This window comes from Orcinus orca, chromosome 9 (genome assembly GCF_937001465.1).
Source record: "Orcinus orca chromosome 9, mOrcOrc1.1, whole genome shotgun sequence".
Taxonomy (NCBI): Eukaryota; Metazoa; Chordata; class Mammalia; order Artiodactyla; family Delphinidae; genus Orcinus; species Orcinus orca.
Window position 1 is genome coordinate 41,023,559 of NC_064567.1, and position 15,354 is coordinate 41,038,912.

A 15,354-nucleotide genomic window follows, 5' to 3' on the forward strand; every position below is an offset into this window, starting at 1 on the left:
TAGATTCTGAGAAACATTTGAAAACCAGCATCTAAACAGAATGTTAAAAGGAATCTGAAATCAACTGAATGATGAGAATACCTTTTAAATTTGATTTTAAGTAGGTCATCAGTAAACATGGTTAAAAGTTCCATTAAATGGCAAAATATCACAAGAGAAAAGCAAAGTTGGCATGAACATTTAAGGAGTTTATGAATGGAAAGCTGCATAGTTAATTGGAACAAGATAGTATATTAAGAATTATTTTACAATACAGAACCACAAGTTAAATCCCAGCACTACTTTGGTAACAAGTTCACTTTTACATTTCTTGTTTACATTACCTGCTTGGTTTCTAGTTGTTTGCTTCTTGAGTTTTCGCCTTTTTCTGCACTCCATAAACTGCCCTTGTCAAATCGGCCACGAAGACATGCTAGTTCTTTTTGACGTTCCTAAAATCATCAAAAGCTCTATTTTACACAAGAGCCAAAAATATGTTTAATAATATTCAAATTCTACTAACCTTCTCCTCAGTTTTCAGATTAAAAAATTCACAATACACACAGAATATAGGACAATAATATTTCTAATTTGAAATAAGTGATACAGAGAATCAAGATGCTATTTATCTCCAGTCAAAAAGACTGGAGTCAGAATTCACAGTTTGACTTCTAGGTTCTATGCTCAGACCATGTAATGAATAACGTTAAAAGCAGTAAGCCATACCTGCTTGAGCTGTTGTGCTAAATGAGTAGTAGATGAAGATGCGTTTTGCTTGAATAATCTTTCTTGTATGGCCTTTGTATTTGGAGTGATAATGGGAGTTCTATGGGGTGTGCTACGAGCTGGACTTTCTTTGCTGTGCTCTTGACAACGCTCTCCAAAGCGTTCCAGGAAAGGCTTAATTCCTGCTCCTCCTAAAAATGCACACATTTTTGGGAGGCTGTTTAGAATAAGTAACAATTATGATTTCTATGGGAAAAGTTCTAAATCCATTTCAGCTCCAAAATGCTTTGATTCTACTAGGAATATTCATTCAGAAAGTAAACAGAAAGAAAATAGTTCAAAAAACTTAGAAAAAGGGCTTCCCTGGTGGCGCAGTGGTTAAGGGTCTGCCTGCTGATGCAGGGCTCGTGCCCCGGTCCGGGAATATCCCACATGCCATGGAGCGGCTGGGCCCGTGAGCCATGGCCGCTGAGCCTGCGCGTCTGGAGCCTGTGCTCCGCAACGGGAGAGGCCACAACAGTGAAAGGCCCACGTACCACAAAAAAAAAAAAAAAAGAAAACTTAAAAAAAAAAGTTTTTTTACCACACTGTTTAATTCCATGTCCTAAAATTTGTTTTATAGGATTTAATTCTTTAAGAAAAACAAGAAGAAGAATTTTTAAAAAGTAGAGTAAGAGGACAGTAGGGATTAGAAAACCCTTAAACTAAATAATCAGAACCTAGATGATTGGAAATTGACTGTATGTGCATTAATAATAACCCTAACAACCAAGTATCCTGGCCATGATAACCCAACTGCTAATATTTCTACAGCCCAATTTGTTTTCTTGCTTTTAGGAAGTCTAACATGAAAATCCAGTGATTAAATCCTTTTTCTCTTTCAAAAATAATAATTAGGGATAATTTACTTTATCAAAGGATGTCTTGATTTTATAAAGTCTTAAAACAGTATTCATTTAAAATAGTATGAGATCCATTTAAAATAAAACAAATGGGATATACACCACCTCCATTATAAGAATGCTAGGGTTGCACTACATAAAAGGAGGTTACCTATATCATTAACTGGCAAACATTTTCCCATAAATAGCCAAAGAGTAAATATTTGGGGCTTTGCAGGCCATATGGCCATTGTCACAACTACTCAACTCTGCACTGAAGCATGAAAGCAGCCACAGACAGTAAATGGGCATGGCTGTGTTCCAATAAAACTTTATTTGCAAAAACAGGTGAAGGGCAGAATTAGACCCATGTCCAGCAGTGAAAGCGCCGAGTCCTAACCACTATACCACCAGGGAATTCCCAACAATGCCCTTTATGTCATTCTTATCTATGCCATAAGTCTTCAGAAAATTGGGCGTCATAGTCCAATTTCACATGGGGATTTTGCTATTGTTTCCAATTCTCATTTTGGCTCATCTGGAAACTGACTGCTGGTTTCTACTTACCCCATAACTAATGGATTCCCCATTCTCATCTCTCTGACTACTTCTCTTTTATGATGAACTATTATTTCTGGAGAGATTGTATTTTTAAGAAGTAAAAATGTAGAATTAACACAGTCTTTCCGAAAGCAATTCTAATGAAAAAGAATATAGCTCAAAGTACACTATATTACCCTATATTTGAACCATATTTTTTTAGTCCTATGTTTCTCAACCAATAGCATGCGGGGGTATACCAGAAGGTGTAAGTCACCACAAGATAAATATGGACTTCGTGGAGCATCAGTTTACCATAGTAAAATTGAATTTTCATATGTATACATTCACATACAATATACACACATATAAATTAAATGGGAGTGGAGTCATTTGTATACATATTCCCTTCCCTTTGCTACTATGGGTGCTTTCATAGTGAAGTTTGAGAAGCACTGCTTTGCACGCTTGGTTATAAGAACGCTTCTCCATTATATCCTTAAAATGTGATTTCCAGTTGTATATGCTTTGTCTGCATCAAAAAGTATAGAAGAAAGTATCTAGCATGGTCATTCTAGAAAAAAGCATGTTTAAACTGTTAAAATGTAACAAGTTAAACACTTTGACCAGTAACTGGGCTAGTCTACATTAATGAACATTCATTCAATCAATTAAAGCTGACTTTGAATAAGTCTCACTTGATATGTTCAGGCATTTGCCCTGGCAAACCAACACTGTACCATGAACAATTGGATATTTAAAATGCTAAGAACAGACACACTGAAAATAGTCAGCAGTACTTTAGAATTTTTAAAAAATATGTTACCTGGTGTTGTAGATTTGTTCTTAGGTTGAGATTGCAGACAAATTTCTCTGTTTAATTCCTCCTTGGGCCGAACTGTCCGGGATACAGGTGACCTCTCAGTTGATTTTGACACCTCTGTTTTAAGAGGACTAACAGAGGTTTTTGGAAGTAGTTCAGGATTTTGTACCTCACAATTTTTAGCACTGGTGATGGATGTAGTAGAAGATTTCACTGGGGAAGAAGTAGCTTTCTGAAACATGATAACACTTAGGGTAAATAACAACATTCACAATATCTAAAGGTAGTTCTATAAAAAGCACTCAAATCCTATAAAAAAAAAACTCATATCCTATATGCTCGGTAGCCTTTATGTAAACTCATGAAAAAAAGTTTCTTACTCTCTAATAGATCAAACCAATTTGAAAGGTTTGAAAAAAATTAACTTAGAAAATGCCATTATTCAAATTATAATATGTAGTTTAGTCTGCATAATATACTGATGGGTAATTTACTACGAGGGATAGGGTCACTCGCTATTTTAAAAAACAATTTCTTTTATATTATCACACTAGTACCTTTACAAATGTTAACTGTATTAGGTCAAATTACCTATATATTTGCATTTTAATTAAATCAATATTAACTTGACAAAATTGTATCATGTACTTGAAGGTGAACTATAAGTTATTAAGTACTTACTATGTGCCAAGCACCATACTAAGTGCTTTATGCACATTATCTCATTTAATCCTCCCAAACCCTTTCTTTCCCAATTTACAAATGGAAAAATAAAGTTTTGCAAGATTAAGTAACTCTCCAAAGCCACACTTCTAATTATGTGGAAGGGCTGGGATTGAATGCAGGTCTGTCTAATTCCAAAACCTGGCTCTACACTTAAAGATAATGCTCAGAAACACAACATTTTTTTCTGTTTTGGTTTTTTCATATTTTTTTAAAAAACGTTGAGATAACACATGGGCAAGGTAATCTTTCAAACATTTCAAAACAATATACAGTAAAGGTATCACGCCCACCCTTGACAACTGCCTTCTAGAGGTAACTACTGCTACTAGTTTTCAGAGATATTTGATGTCTTTCTTGTATTTATACACATACATAGAGCATTCTAATAGAGAAAGTAATTTTCAGGCTCTCCCTGATGGCTAAGAAGAGGTTCCACCATTCCACAGTATATACTTTGGAGTTACATTAAATTCGTGTAATTTAGTTGTCAATTGCTCATTTATCTTGGGACAGAATACCAAATTTATGATTTTTACTTTCTATGAAATACTCTAAAAATACATATAAACATCCTATATAAAAGTTATAAAATGCATACCTACACATATATATAAATTATTACTCATAACAACAAAAAAAGTTTCCAAAGACCAAAATTATATATACTTACCCCAGAGCTGGAAATTGCAACATTAATCAAAGATGCACCCACAGCACTCGAGGATGAGGCTTTATTCAAAGAGGCATCGCCATCCCTTTGGGAACAGCATGTAGCTTCCTGCTTAACACTGCTGCTATTGATCCTAGCAGATGCTCCACTTGCAGAGGAAAATTTGGATAAACAAGTGGTACCAGGCTGTTCTTGTACACTGTTTTGCTTTGCAGATGAGTTTTTTACATCATCTTCCCAGGAGCAAATAGTTGCAGCAAGGTTGGCTAGACGGCCCTTTCTCCCAACTGGAGTTGCTGAGGCATCTGAAAGGGATGGTTTGGGAGGGGAGGTAGCCTCTGATGGCATTGCTGAGATGGGTGAGCTTTCGTGTATATCATCTGAAAATGTTTTAGAAGTTAAAATTCATGAGTTATATATGTGTGTAATAAAGGGATCACTCAAAAAAAGAAAAAAAACCTTTTCTCATATGCATGAAACTACCAAACTGCTTAAATTTGACAATATATTTTCAAATCAGATACTTAATCCAAATTTAAAAAAGAAAAAAAAAAGAACACTTTGTTACACCTATTTTTTTTCAATTATTTGATGGATTATGAATCTATAAGACACCATAGATTTAGGTTATATTTTTAGGATTAATTTATGATGTTATAACACTGCACAACTTAAGATTACATATTCAACATATTTGTTTTAAAAATGTATTAGACCAGTGCTGTACAACAGAACTTTCTGCAATGATGGAGATGTTCTATATCCATGGTGTCTAATACAGTAACAACTAGCCACATATGGCTAGTGAGCATTTGAATTGTGGTAAGAGCAATAAGAAACTTCATTTCATTTTAATTAATTTAAGTTTAAAAGCTACATATTGCTAGCGGTTATGGTATTGGATAGCACAGGGTTAGACTCATGTTTTTCTGCACAGTTACTTCATTGGGAGATAAATGTCAAATAAGCAATACTTAACTTACGAAGGCCTGTATGCACAGAGTATACGGGGCAGTCAAAGTTCACGGCACTTTCTATTCCAAAAATTCAGTCAATGGAACAGATAGCCCTCCTGCTGTCCAAGGCTTATAATTCTGCCAGAATTCTCAATTCTACTCCTCCAAAACCTTCTCAGGGATCTTGCTCCAAATAACCCCTTCTTCCTTTCTACAAACTTTTTTTTCTACACATAAATATGCTCAAGTCTCTCTCATCTTAAAGCTAAACCCAAACATCCTCTCATCAATGTATACCCCCTTTTAGGTACTGTCCCTCTTTCCCTGCACTATATTCACTCACCACTCAACTCCCTTCAACCTGCCTTCTGCCTACACCACTGCCCTGAAGTTGCTTTTGCTATTTTCACCAGATGCCCACACACTTTGTGGGCCTTGTATTTCCACGTGACATCATCCTCTATTAGTTCTGTCTTTGCGGCCTGTCCTTCGTGGTCTCCTTCTAACTACCAGCTACCTCCATTTGACTATCCCACGGACAGCCCAAATAATATATCTGAAGTTGAAACTGCCCCCAACTCATTCCTCCTCATCACGCCTCTTCCTCCCTTCTCCCTTACCATCCACCACCCAGTCATTAAGTCCCACAGATTCTATCTCCTAAATCTCTCAAATGCAGCCTCCTCTCCACTTTCACAGGCCTTCATCATTATGCCTGAATTACAGCATTGGCCTTCTAACTGGTGTTCCTGCTTGGAATCTCTGCCCTCGTCAATCCCTCCTCAATTCTGAAGCCCAGAGTGACCTTTCTAAAACATTTGCCTACTTAAACTCTCTCAGTTCCTCTCCATCACCTCCTGGTTAAATTCCAAATGCTCTGGACCCGGCTGCTTTCTTCAAATTCATCTCTTGCTTTTCTACCACATGAACTATATACCAGAATACCTACTCTTTATACACACAGTACGCTCACGGTACCTCTGTGCTTTTCATCCGTTCTGTTGTTTTTGCCTAGAATATCTCCACTGTCTGAAGCCAGCTGCCCCTCAAAGTCCAGGTTAATTATCTCTGCCTCCTCCAGAAAAGATTTCCTGACCACCACCCTCCCTACAATACCTTTTTGCATACCTTCATCATTTTCTTTAGAATAAGCACTGTCCTCTAAGTAGATGACAGTTTTACTGTTATGTTTTAGGAATGGGCTTAATAGCTCTAGCTCCTCTAACTATTCTTTGTCAGAAAGAAAGTCTTCAGATAAATTGTATTTTGGAATAATCCCTCAAACCTTTAATTGGCTATACCCACAGTCCTGTATAGTACTCACTAAATCATTCATCACACTTTATTCATAAGTTTCAATGCTTAAAATTAAACAGGCTATGATGCCTTAATGAGATTTATTTTCAAGGTCGAGGTGGACATTTGTTAACATTTGCTTTCAACATATTCGAAATCACTGCTGCAAAGCTTCCTTCTCTAGAATGTTTAGGGCCTTGGTTGTATTCTTGATCATGCACTAAATCACAACCCTCTTTCTTTTTTTTAAAAGGAAAATCTCCAGTCCTCTGCCCATAGATATTTCCTACAAAACAGAAATGGAACGTTCTTCTATTCAGGCACATTTACTGGTTAGCCTCCTCAGACGTTATAAAGAAGCATGGTTAACCCCACCCACCACTAAAATAAATAGTTATAATTTACAACGTGAACTATCAGCACACTGTAAACACGCCCCAAAACATCAGGCAGGTCATAAAAGTTGAGCCCTAGAGTCAGACAACTGGGGTTTGCATTTTAGCTGCTGCTGACTGTGGGCAGGCGCCTTAGTCTCTCTGAACCCAGTCTTCTCTTCTACAACATGAAGAAAAAGTAGTATGTATGTCATAAGATTGTTGTAAGAATTAAATGCTATATTACATTAGAATTTTTTTTTTTTTTTTGTGGTACACGGGCCTCTCACTGTTGTGGCCTCTCCAGAAAAGATTTCCTGCGGAGCACAGGCTCCGGACCTTCAGGCTCAGCGGCCATGGCTCACAGACCCAGCCGCTCCACGGCATGTGGGATCTTCCCGGACCGGGGCACGAACCCGCGTCCCCTGCATCGGCAGGCGGACTCTCAACCACTGCGCCACCAGGGAAGCCCTACATTAGAATTTTAAAATATTTAGAACGCCTAGCATTTCACACAGTAAGTGTTTGCTCTTGAGATTATCATCACTGCCAGAAGGGATCATCTTAAATGTTTTTCTATCCAATACTTATCAAAATTTCAGTTAAAAGAATTGATATTTATGGAAGACTGCCTGAAATATATGTAGCCCATCCATTTCCTCAGATCACTTGGTCTTAATTCTGGCTATGTGTCAGAATTACCTACAGAGCTTTAAAAAAAGAGAAAGGAAGGAAGGAAGGAAGGAAAGGAGGGAGGGGGGAGGGAGGGAGGGAGGGAGGAAGGAAGAGAGGAAGGAAGGAAGGAAAGAAGGAAGGAAGGGATAAAAAGCACACCCCAGGGCTCCACCGCACTCCTGAGATTCCAGTCCAGTGGTCTGAATGATTCTGATCCATAGGAGCTGGGCTGAAAGCCAAAGCTTGGCTTCCTCGGGTAAGGCCCAGTCGTCACCGAGCTGTCTACCTGCACTGTGCTGGCTCACTTTACAACTGCATTTACTGAAATGAGCCTGGAGCCAGCTATATGCCTACCTTGAGAAACCTTACACCTTCACTAGCTCCCACAGTTATCTTTAGGACCCAGGGAAGAAAGTTCTCTAAGGTCTTAGTGCCAACCACGGCTCTGTTGTTTTGTTTTTTAATAAACATTAGTCATGTAATTGATAGCATTTCACCTCTCTGCACTGGCTGCTAGCAAGTTCAGAACCATCTCTAGCAAGTGAGGAGGACCTTAAGGCCTCTATTTAATAAACTAACTTTACCCTTCACTTTGTTTTTCCTTCTCTTCACCTTGATTTCTTCATTTTTCCCATTTTTAATATAGGTATTTTTGTAAGTCATCCCAAGGCTTTTTATGTAACAAGGTAGGAGATAAGCTCTCCATCAGATTATGGACCCATGAAAGGCAAAGATCAGGTCACTTTATCTGTCTCTGGCATCTTAGCATGAAAACATGCTTTGCAGGTGCTCGAGAAATGTTTTCTGAAGTTTTCTTTCTCCCCTATTGAACAGCATTGCATACCTTAGTCACTCAAGTTTATTTAATTAGTGAATCCATGAAACAGGATTTCTTGAATACAGAGCTGAAGGGCAGCAATGCTGATAATGCCAAGAGTATCGTTTATTCTCTCCTGTTTTTATTGCAAATATAAGATGGTTCCGTTACAAGATCAGGGTTTTGTGAACCAGTCTAAGAACCTCATCATCATCTACTTCGATGAGAACACAACCAACTGATAAATATATATTGATATACAAACCATTTGCGAGCAATGGATACTCAGGATATAGATCAAAAGCGTTGACCTTTCATGTGTTAACTGATACATAAAATTTTCAACATACCAAGTTGAATCGTACTGACACAGATTTAAGGACCACACCATTCACATAGTTTATACCTGTCACATCATCATTATCCCAGTGCCGCCGCTGCTCAGCCAGCTTTTGCATTCGTGTTTTGACTGAGGAGGCTGCAGTTCCTTCCAATCTTGAGTTTAGCCCTCTCCTCACTCCCAGCGGCGATGCCGGGGCGGCCACGGAATCACTGACACCAGCTGGCGCTTGTGGCGCTTGTGGCTGCGCCTGAGGAGACATAGGACTTGGAGAACAAGGTTTTGCAGAAGCTGACTCAACCGGTTTTTCATTTTCCAAGTTAGAAACTTCTACTTCAGTGTTGTCAGAACAGCGTTTTTTTGACGGTGATGGTTTTGTGCAAGATTTCTCTAGATTAAAAATGACAAAAAAATAAAAATTCTGTAATTCCTCGCAGCATGAAAAACTTACAGTAGGTACAAATTAATAAAACACCGTCTCTCTGTTCCTTTAAATGATTTTACTCACAACAAGAAATACGTAAAATTCTACTTTCTTTCGGTAACTTAGAAATCTGATATAAGAGATTTCCCTTTAAACAAACATATAATTTACGGTTTAAAAAAACCTTAATGAAAAAAATCTTCAAATAACATCCTCAAGAGATATGCATAATATTCTATGTGGTCTTAAGACACTAGGAAATAAAAAGTGCACACACACAGAACAAGCAAATATTCTAAGGGATTTTAAAGATCATACAGCCCAATCACCACATTTTTAAATAAGAAAAATCAGGCCCAGAGAAATCAAGTTACCTGCTTAAAGTGATACAGCTGAGCTAAGAGTAGACACAAGCTTTCTGCTTTTAAAAACAATCTTTCATGAACAATAGTAAACAAGGGTAGAAGGGCACCTGGCTTGAGGTTTAGGAGGCAGAGAACCAAAACCTGACTGAATTATCTGGTCAATACCAAACAAATTCACTGGCACAAGTGTTTAACAACATTTTACATTTTAAACTTCCACGAACACCTATAAAATAAATTTAAAAGTCCTAAAAGAAAAAGGAGCTATTCAAACACAAGGCATATAATTTTTACCCAAGAATGAGTTTTAATATATCTCCTCGAAAACTAATACTTTAAAAGGTAGGAATGTAAATTCCATAAGAGGTCAGTTTCATTGGCTGTCTAACCAAGTGTTCTTGTTCTGGTAGTAACCGAAGTATGATTAGTGGGAAGTCATGATTGCCCTCATAAACATCAATCTAATTAAATGTACATCATGAAACTTTCCAGTCTTCTGCAACTCATTTAAGGGTATATTTTCAACAAACTTATCTAATCATTTTTTGGATGTATTCCTATTTAACATGCTTCACTATCTGAAAGTAAATAATTCTTTGAGTTTACATTGCTTATAACAGTAAATCTTTCCATTTAAGCATCAAAACACAGTTCCAACCACTGGTTTTCAAGTACATAGTACTCAATATTTGATTGCATAAACCCATGCCACGATGAAGAGATCCTGGACTGGAGCCAGGCCTCTATTTCCTATGTAATATATATGGTATTCCCTCCCTTCAAAATGTATTAACACACAAAAATAAACTCTCCTTCTATGGTTAGCTCACAAAATAATGGGAGCCAGCACTATGCCCTCATCTCTTTTGTAATATTGGTTTTGTCCTCTGTAATACTCTTCTTCTATATGTATTTTAAATTTATACTAAGGGAAATGATCATCTCCAGATTATTCCAAATGCTAGGAAAAGATTAAGCCGGCTGACTGACGTAGGCTGAGGATGCCAGGATTTAGGAAAGAATCAGACAAGCTTCCAGGTGCGTGTGGATTTGTTGGGGGTAGGGTGGGGGGGGTTGCTTAATTTTGTTTCTGTTTAATTTCACCAGTTCTGTAGATTAACAACCTGTACTTTGTGCCCAGCCTGAGAGAGATGGTTCAGCAGACAGAGGATGAAAAGGCTCATCAAATTACAAGCATCTGCAGGCAGGTCTGCCTTTTGTTGCCCTGCTCACGCCACAGGTACATCTGAACCCGGTGGTCAGCTGCACTGGCACCTGTTGGGGTAGATAAACTCTATACCACGGCAGTATAAGTGCCCCAGTGCTCCTTTATTATTCTTCCCTGAGAGGTTTTAAGAATAATTTTGGAATGAGGAAAATAAAGTTCAACCAGTTAATCTGAAATATTTGTTAAGAAATTCTGCTCTGGCCTGATAGGTTCTAGGCCTAATATAATAGGCCTGGAATACAACACGCTGATCTTTCTCCCAGAGGCTATTCCATCTGTCTCCTAAAGACCTTGGTTCTTCTGCATGAACAATAAAACGCTTGGCGCTTATCTCCTTTTAAAAAATACCAAGTTTACTTTTCCCCACAAAGCCTTTTACCTTCACCACCAGACAGGGGCTGCTGGTTACTTGCTTCTGAAAGTGGCTCCCTGACTCGCTTGGCGTGAGTCGCAGATCTTGCTGCTGGGGTGGGCCGCTCAGCCATTTTCCTCTGAAGATTCTCGCGTCTGGCACGGGTTCGTTCAAGCAGTTTCTACGCATATCAGAGCGTTAAAACACAAGTCTCGTCAAAGGTTCAGAAAACTTCAGGTATCTTCTAAAATCACTAATTGCCACCATGTACGATAACAGTTAAATACATTTCAAAAGTGAAATCCTAAGTAATTAAGTCAAGATTCACCAAATGAACACTCCCATGTCAAAATTTAATTACGGACATAATATGAACATTAAAGGGGGAATAAAATGCATTAAGTTAGTTGTATGAGATTTTAAATGGCCACAAATTTTTTTCCGCTTCCATCAAAAGCTATTTGAATTGGAATGGCCTTATGATTCACTTTGACCATTAAAACGCAGCAGAAGTGATACTGTGTATGTGACTTCCAGTCCCAGGCCTCAAGAGGTCTTGTAGTTTCTGCTCTCACTCTCTTGGAACACTGCCTCCACAAGAAGAAGCCCAGGTTAAGCCTGCTAGACACATGGCCCAGCTGACAGCCAGCATCAACCACCAGACCTGAGAGGAAGGCTATTTTAGACCATCCAGTCCTGGGTAATCTGTATATCCCTGCAGACTCCTATACGACTGCAGGGGACACCAGAAGTCCAGCCCAGCTGAGCCCAAATGCTAAGCCATTGAATCATGGAAAATAATGTGGTGGTTGTTTTAACCACTATGGTAGGCAGAATAATGGTCCCCCAAAGTTGTTCATTGTCCTAATCCCATGAACCTGTGAATATGTTACCTTACATGGCAAAAGAGACTTTGCTGACGTGATTAAATTAATGACCTTGAGATAGAGAGATTATCCTGGATTTTCTGGGTGGGCCTCAAAAGGGCAATTGTCCTTATGAGGGAAGAGCGGCCCAGAAGCTCAGAGTCAGAGAAGATGTGACAAGGGAAGCAGAGGTCAGAGTGATGGACATTTTTCGGCCACAGGCCAAAAAATGCAGGCGGCCTCTATCAGCTGGAAAAGGCGAGGAAACAGATTCTCCCTAGAGCGTCCAAAAGGAACACAATCCTGCTAACACTTTGATTTGAACCCAGCAAAACCTATGAGACTTCTGACCTACAGAAGATAATTAATATGTGTGATGTTAAGCCAGTGAATTTGTAATAATTTGTTGTAGCAGCAAAACTAATACAACCACTAAGATTTGGGGTGATGGCAAGAGATAACTGGCATAATAGTCCTTTGAAGACATAAGACACTTTCTAAGAGAAAAATAAATAAGCCTAAATAATCTTATGTTTTATTTAATTAAATATCAATATATAATAGTTTTAAGGTGAAATCTTAGCCATTCCATAGAATCGTGAATACAACTCTTTTCTAACCCCAATGTATGCTCCTAATTCGAATCAGTGTAGTATAGCAAACACAAGACCCTGTAAAACAATTCACTCTCTTTCAAATGAACACAACCAAAGGAGGCATGCAGATTACTGGCTGGAGTTTACAGACGGCCCTGCAAACACAGATATAGCAGTTAGTGCAGACTAAGGAATTAAACTCCATCTGACCTTTTTAGTTGCTTAATTAAAACAGAATAATAATTTTTTTAATCCTTCTGAGTATGCAAAAGAAGCATGAGCTAAATTTGGAAGAAGGCACAACTCTCTACTTAGGAATGATTTCTCATTGAAAGAAGTAACACTAAACCTAAATGCTATGTCACTGAAAGAGTAATTTATGAGCCAAATGCCCTCCAAAACACAAGACCTTCACCCTTTAAATAAAAGTCTTCAACAAACTCAAAAGTGATAGTATTACACAAATTCATATATGTCTGATAATTTCCCCCACAATAAAATATATCACTCCCAAGATACAAAACTAGACTAACTATATTCATTCATGGACACGCCCACATTCCATTCTGGTCAGTTAGAATACTTATGAGTCCGTATATCTTCGGTTACTATGAATAATGGGTCACAGAAGAATGTGGTTTTGCCATTCAAACATACACAAGTGTTCTTTTGCTACATTAGATTCAAAAATTTCAAGATTAAAACATATTAAAGTAGATAAGCAAAAAAGTTCCCTAATCTGTAAAATAAAACTAATAAGCACCAAAGATTATTAATGTAAAGAAATGATGTATCTAAAATACATAAACTCAACAGCTCAATAAACGTAAGTCACCCTTCCTTATAAAAGTGTAACAGGAATTTAAGGGATCTTTTATTTATAAGGTACATTCCTTCAAATATCACACCTCCTTCTTCAAATAACAGAGGCATTAAAAAAATAATAAAACACTGCAATTACTAACATAATCAGGAAGGTATTCCACATGGATGAATCTAAGATAACTGAAGCATATAGTCCTAAAGCAATTTCTGCCCCATATCCCTCAAACTATTTCTGACAGAAATTTTTTCTAGGAGATACTACTGATTTTCTTGCCTTCTTAAACAACGTAGACTCAATAACAATTAACTTATTATTTTCAAAATGCTGTAGCAGCATTCTTTCCCAGGTCATCACAGAGATTTCGCTTAGTTCTGGAAAATTAGACAAACTCTATCCAAAACAGTGATAGCATGTATATCTATTTATATCACAAGAAAAGATGCTTTATGTATTTTAATTGTAGCTTTTTCTCTTTTAAGGTTCCTACATAGAAAGCTCTCACTTGGCACACCTAGCTCTGGGTTTCTCTGTGCTAGTCTTGGAGTGGGATGACCATCACTAGTGAGCAGGTCTTCACACCAAGAGGCTAATACTGACATCATGAGTAGTAAGTTGATGGTTTTAAATCCACCTAACAAAAATTACAACAATCACTAATGCTTATACAGGACTTAATATAAAGTACTTTCAGTGTCTGCACACACTAACTCATTTCATCTTCAAAATATGATTTGGTAAAATTCTGTTTTTACTACTGTTTTACAGATGAAGAAACTCAGATGAAGAAACTCAAGCCATAGGTCACACAGTTAAGAAGTGTCAAGGCAGGGACTTGGTGGCGCAGTGGTCAAGAATTCATCTGCCAATGCAGGGGACATGGGTTCGAGCCCTGGTCCAGGAAGATCTCATATGCCGCAGAGCAACTAAGCCCACGAACCACAACTACTGAGCCCGCGAGCCACAACTACTAAGCTCATGTGCCTAGAGCCTGTGCTCCGCAACCACCACTGGCTGCAACTAGAGAAAGCCAGCGCACAGCAAGAAAAGACCCAATGTGGACAAAAATTAAAAACAAAAACAAAAAACAGTGGCAAGCCAAGATTCAGAACCAGGCTCCGGAGTCTGGACTCTTAACTACTTTGCTATAAACTATCTTTTGACTAAATCCAATTGCTCTTTTAAAGAACTAATCATCAGCAAAACTAACCAAATTCATACAATCAACAGAACTTTTTTAACACTATCTGCTGATCATAATAATAAACGTGTGCCTTAACTGTTTGTTCATCCATAAATCAAGATGGATTCTTTATCTCCAGTTGGTCCATGAAGAACATTAGGAAGACATGGTCCTGTGGACCCTGTCTAGATGCTGATTCAAACAAACTGTAAAAACATGGGACACTTAAGGAAACCTGAACACTTACAATGTTTGATGATATTAAGGAACTGCTGTTGATTTTTTAGGTGTGATAGTAGCATTATGATTTTTTTTAAGTCTTTAGTGTTCAGTGATAAATACTTAAGTGCTTACATATAAAATTATATGATCTCTAGAATTTGCTTCCAAATAATTCAGAGGGAGGGATTAGAAGGGGATATAGTAAAACAATACGGCCATGTGTTGCTGGGTGGTGGATGCATTATATTTGAAATTTTCTACAATAGAGAAAACAATATTGCTAAAATGTCCTAACAGTTACTGTTGTATATAATTATTTGCCTGTAAAATGATTTGCACTGAATGGCTCTCTTCCATATCAATTTGGCAGAACATTATTGGATGTGCTTGATGTTAGGGAAACATCTCTCTGAATAGGAAACAACAGTCCTACTTCAAGAAGCTTACATTCTAACAGAAAACATGTTCAACGGGTAAATAAATGCAAGTGAG

At 37.8% G+C, this 15,354-nt stretch overlaps 1 protein-coding gene across 3 annotated transcripts in view; it reads right to left on the bottom strand.

The window, feature by feature from the left end:
• The window catches only part of ANLN (anillin, actin binding protein), a 54,897-nt gene that overhangs the window by 37,247 nt on the left and 2,296 nt on the right, over positions 1-15,354 (bottom strand). For all 3 annotated transcript variants that reach the window (XM_033428277.2, XM_004269901.4, XM_033428276.2), the window contains exons 2-7: positions 11,200-11,353; positions 8,870-9,193; positions 4,346-4,725; positions 2,953-3,181; positions 706-896; positions 324-431 (exon numbers count right to left, since the gene is read on the bottom strand). In XM_033428277.2, the coding sequence (XP_033284168.1) occupies positions 324-431; positions 706-896; positions 2,953-3,181; positions 4,346-4,725; positions 8,870-9,193; positions 11,200-11,353 (1,386 nt within the window). The remainder of the gene's footprint in view (positions 1-323; positions 432-705; positions 897-2,952; positions 3,182-4,345; positions 4,726-8,869; positions 9,194-11,199; positions 11,354-15,354) is intronic.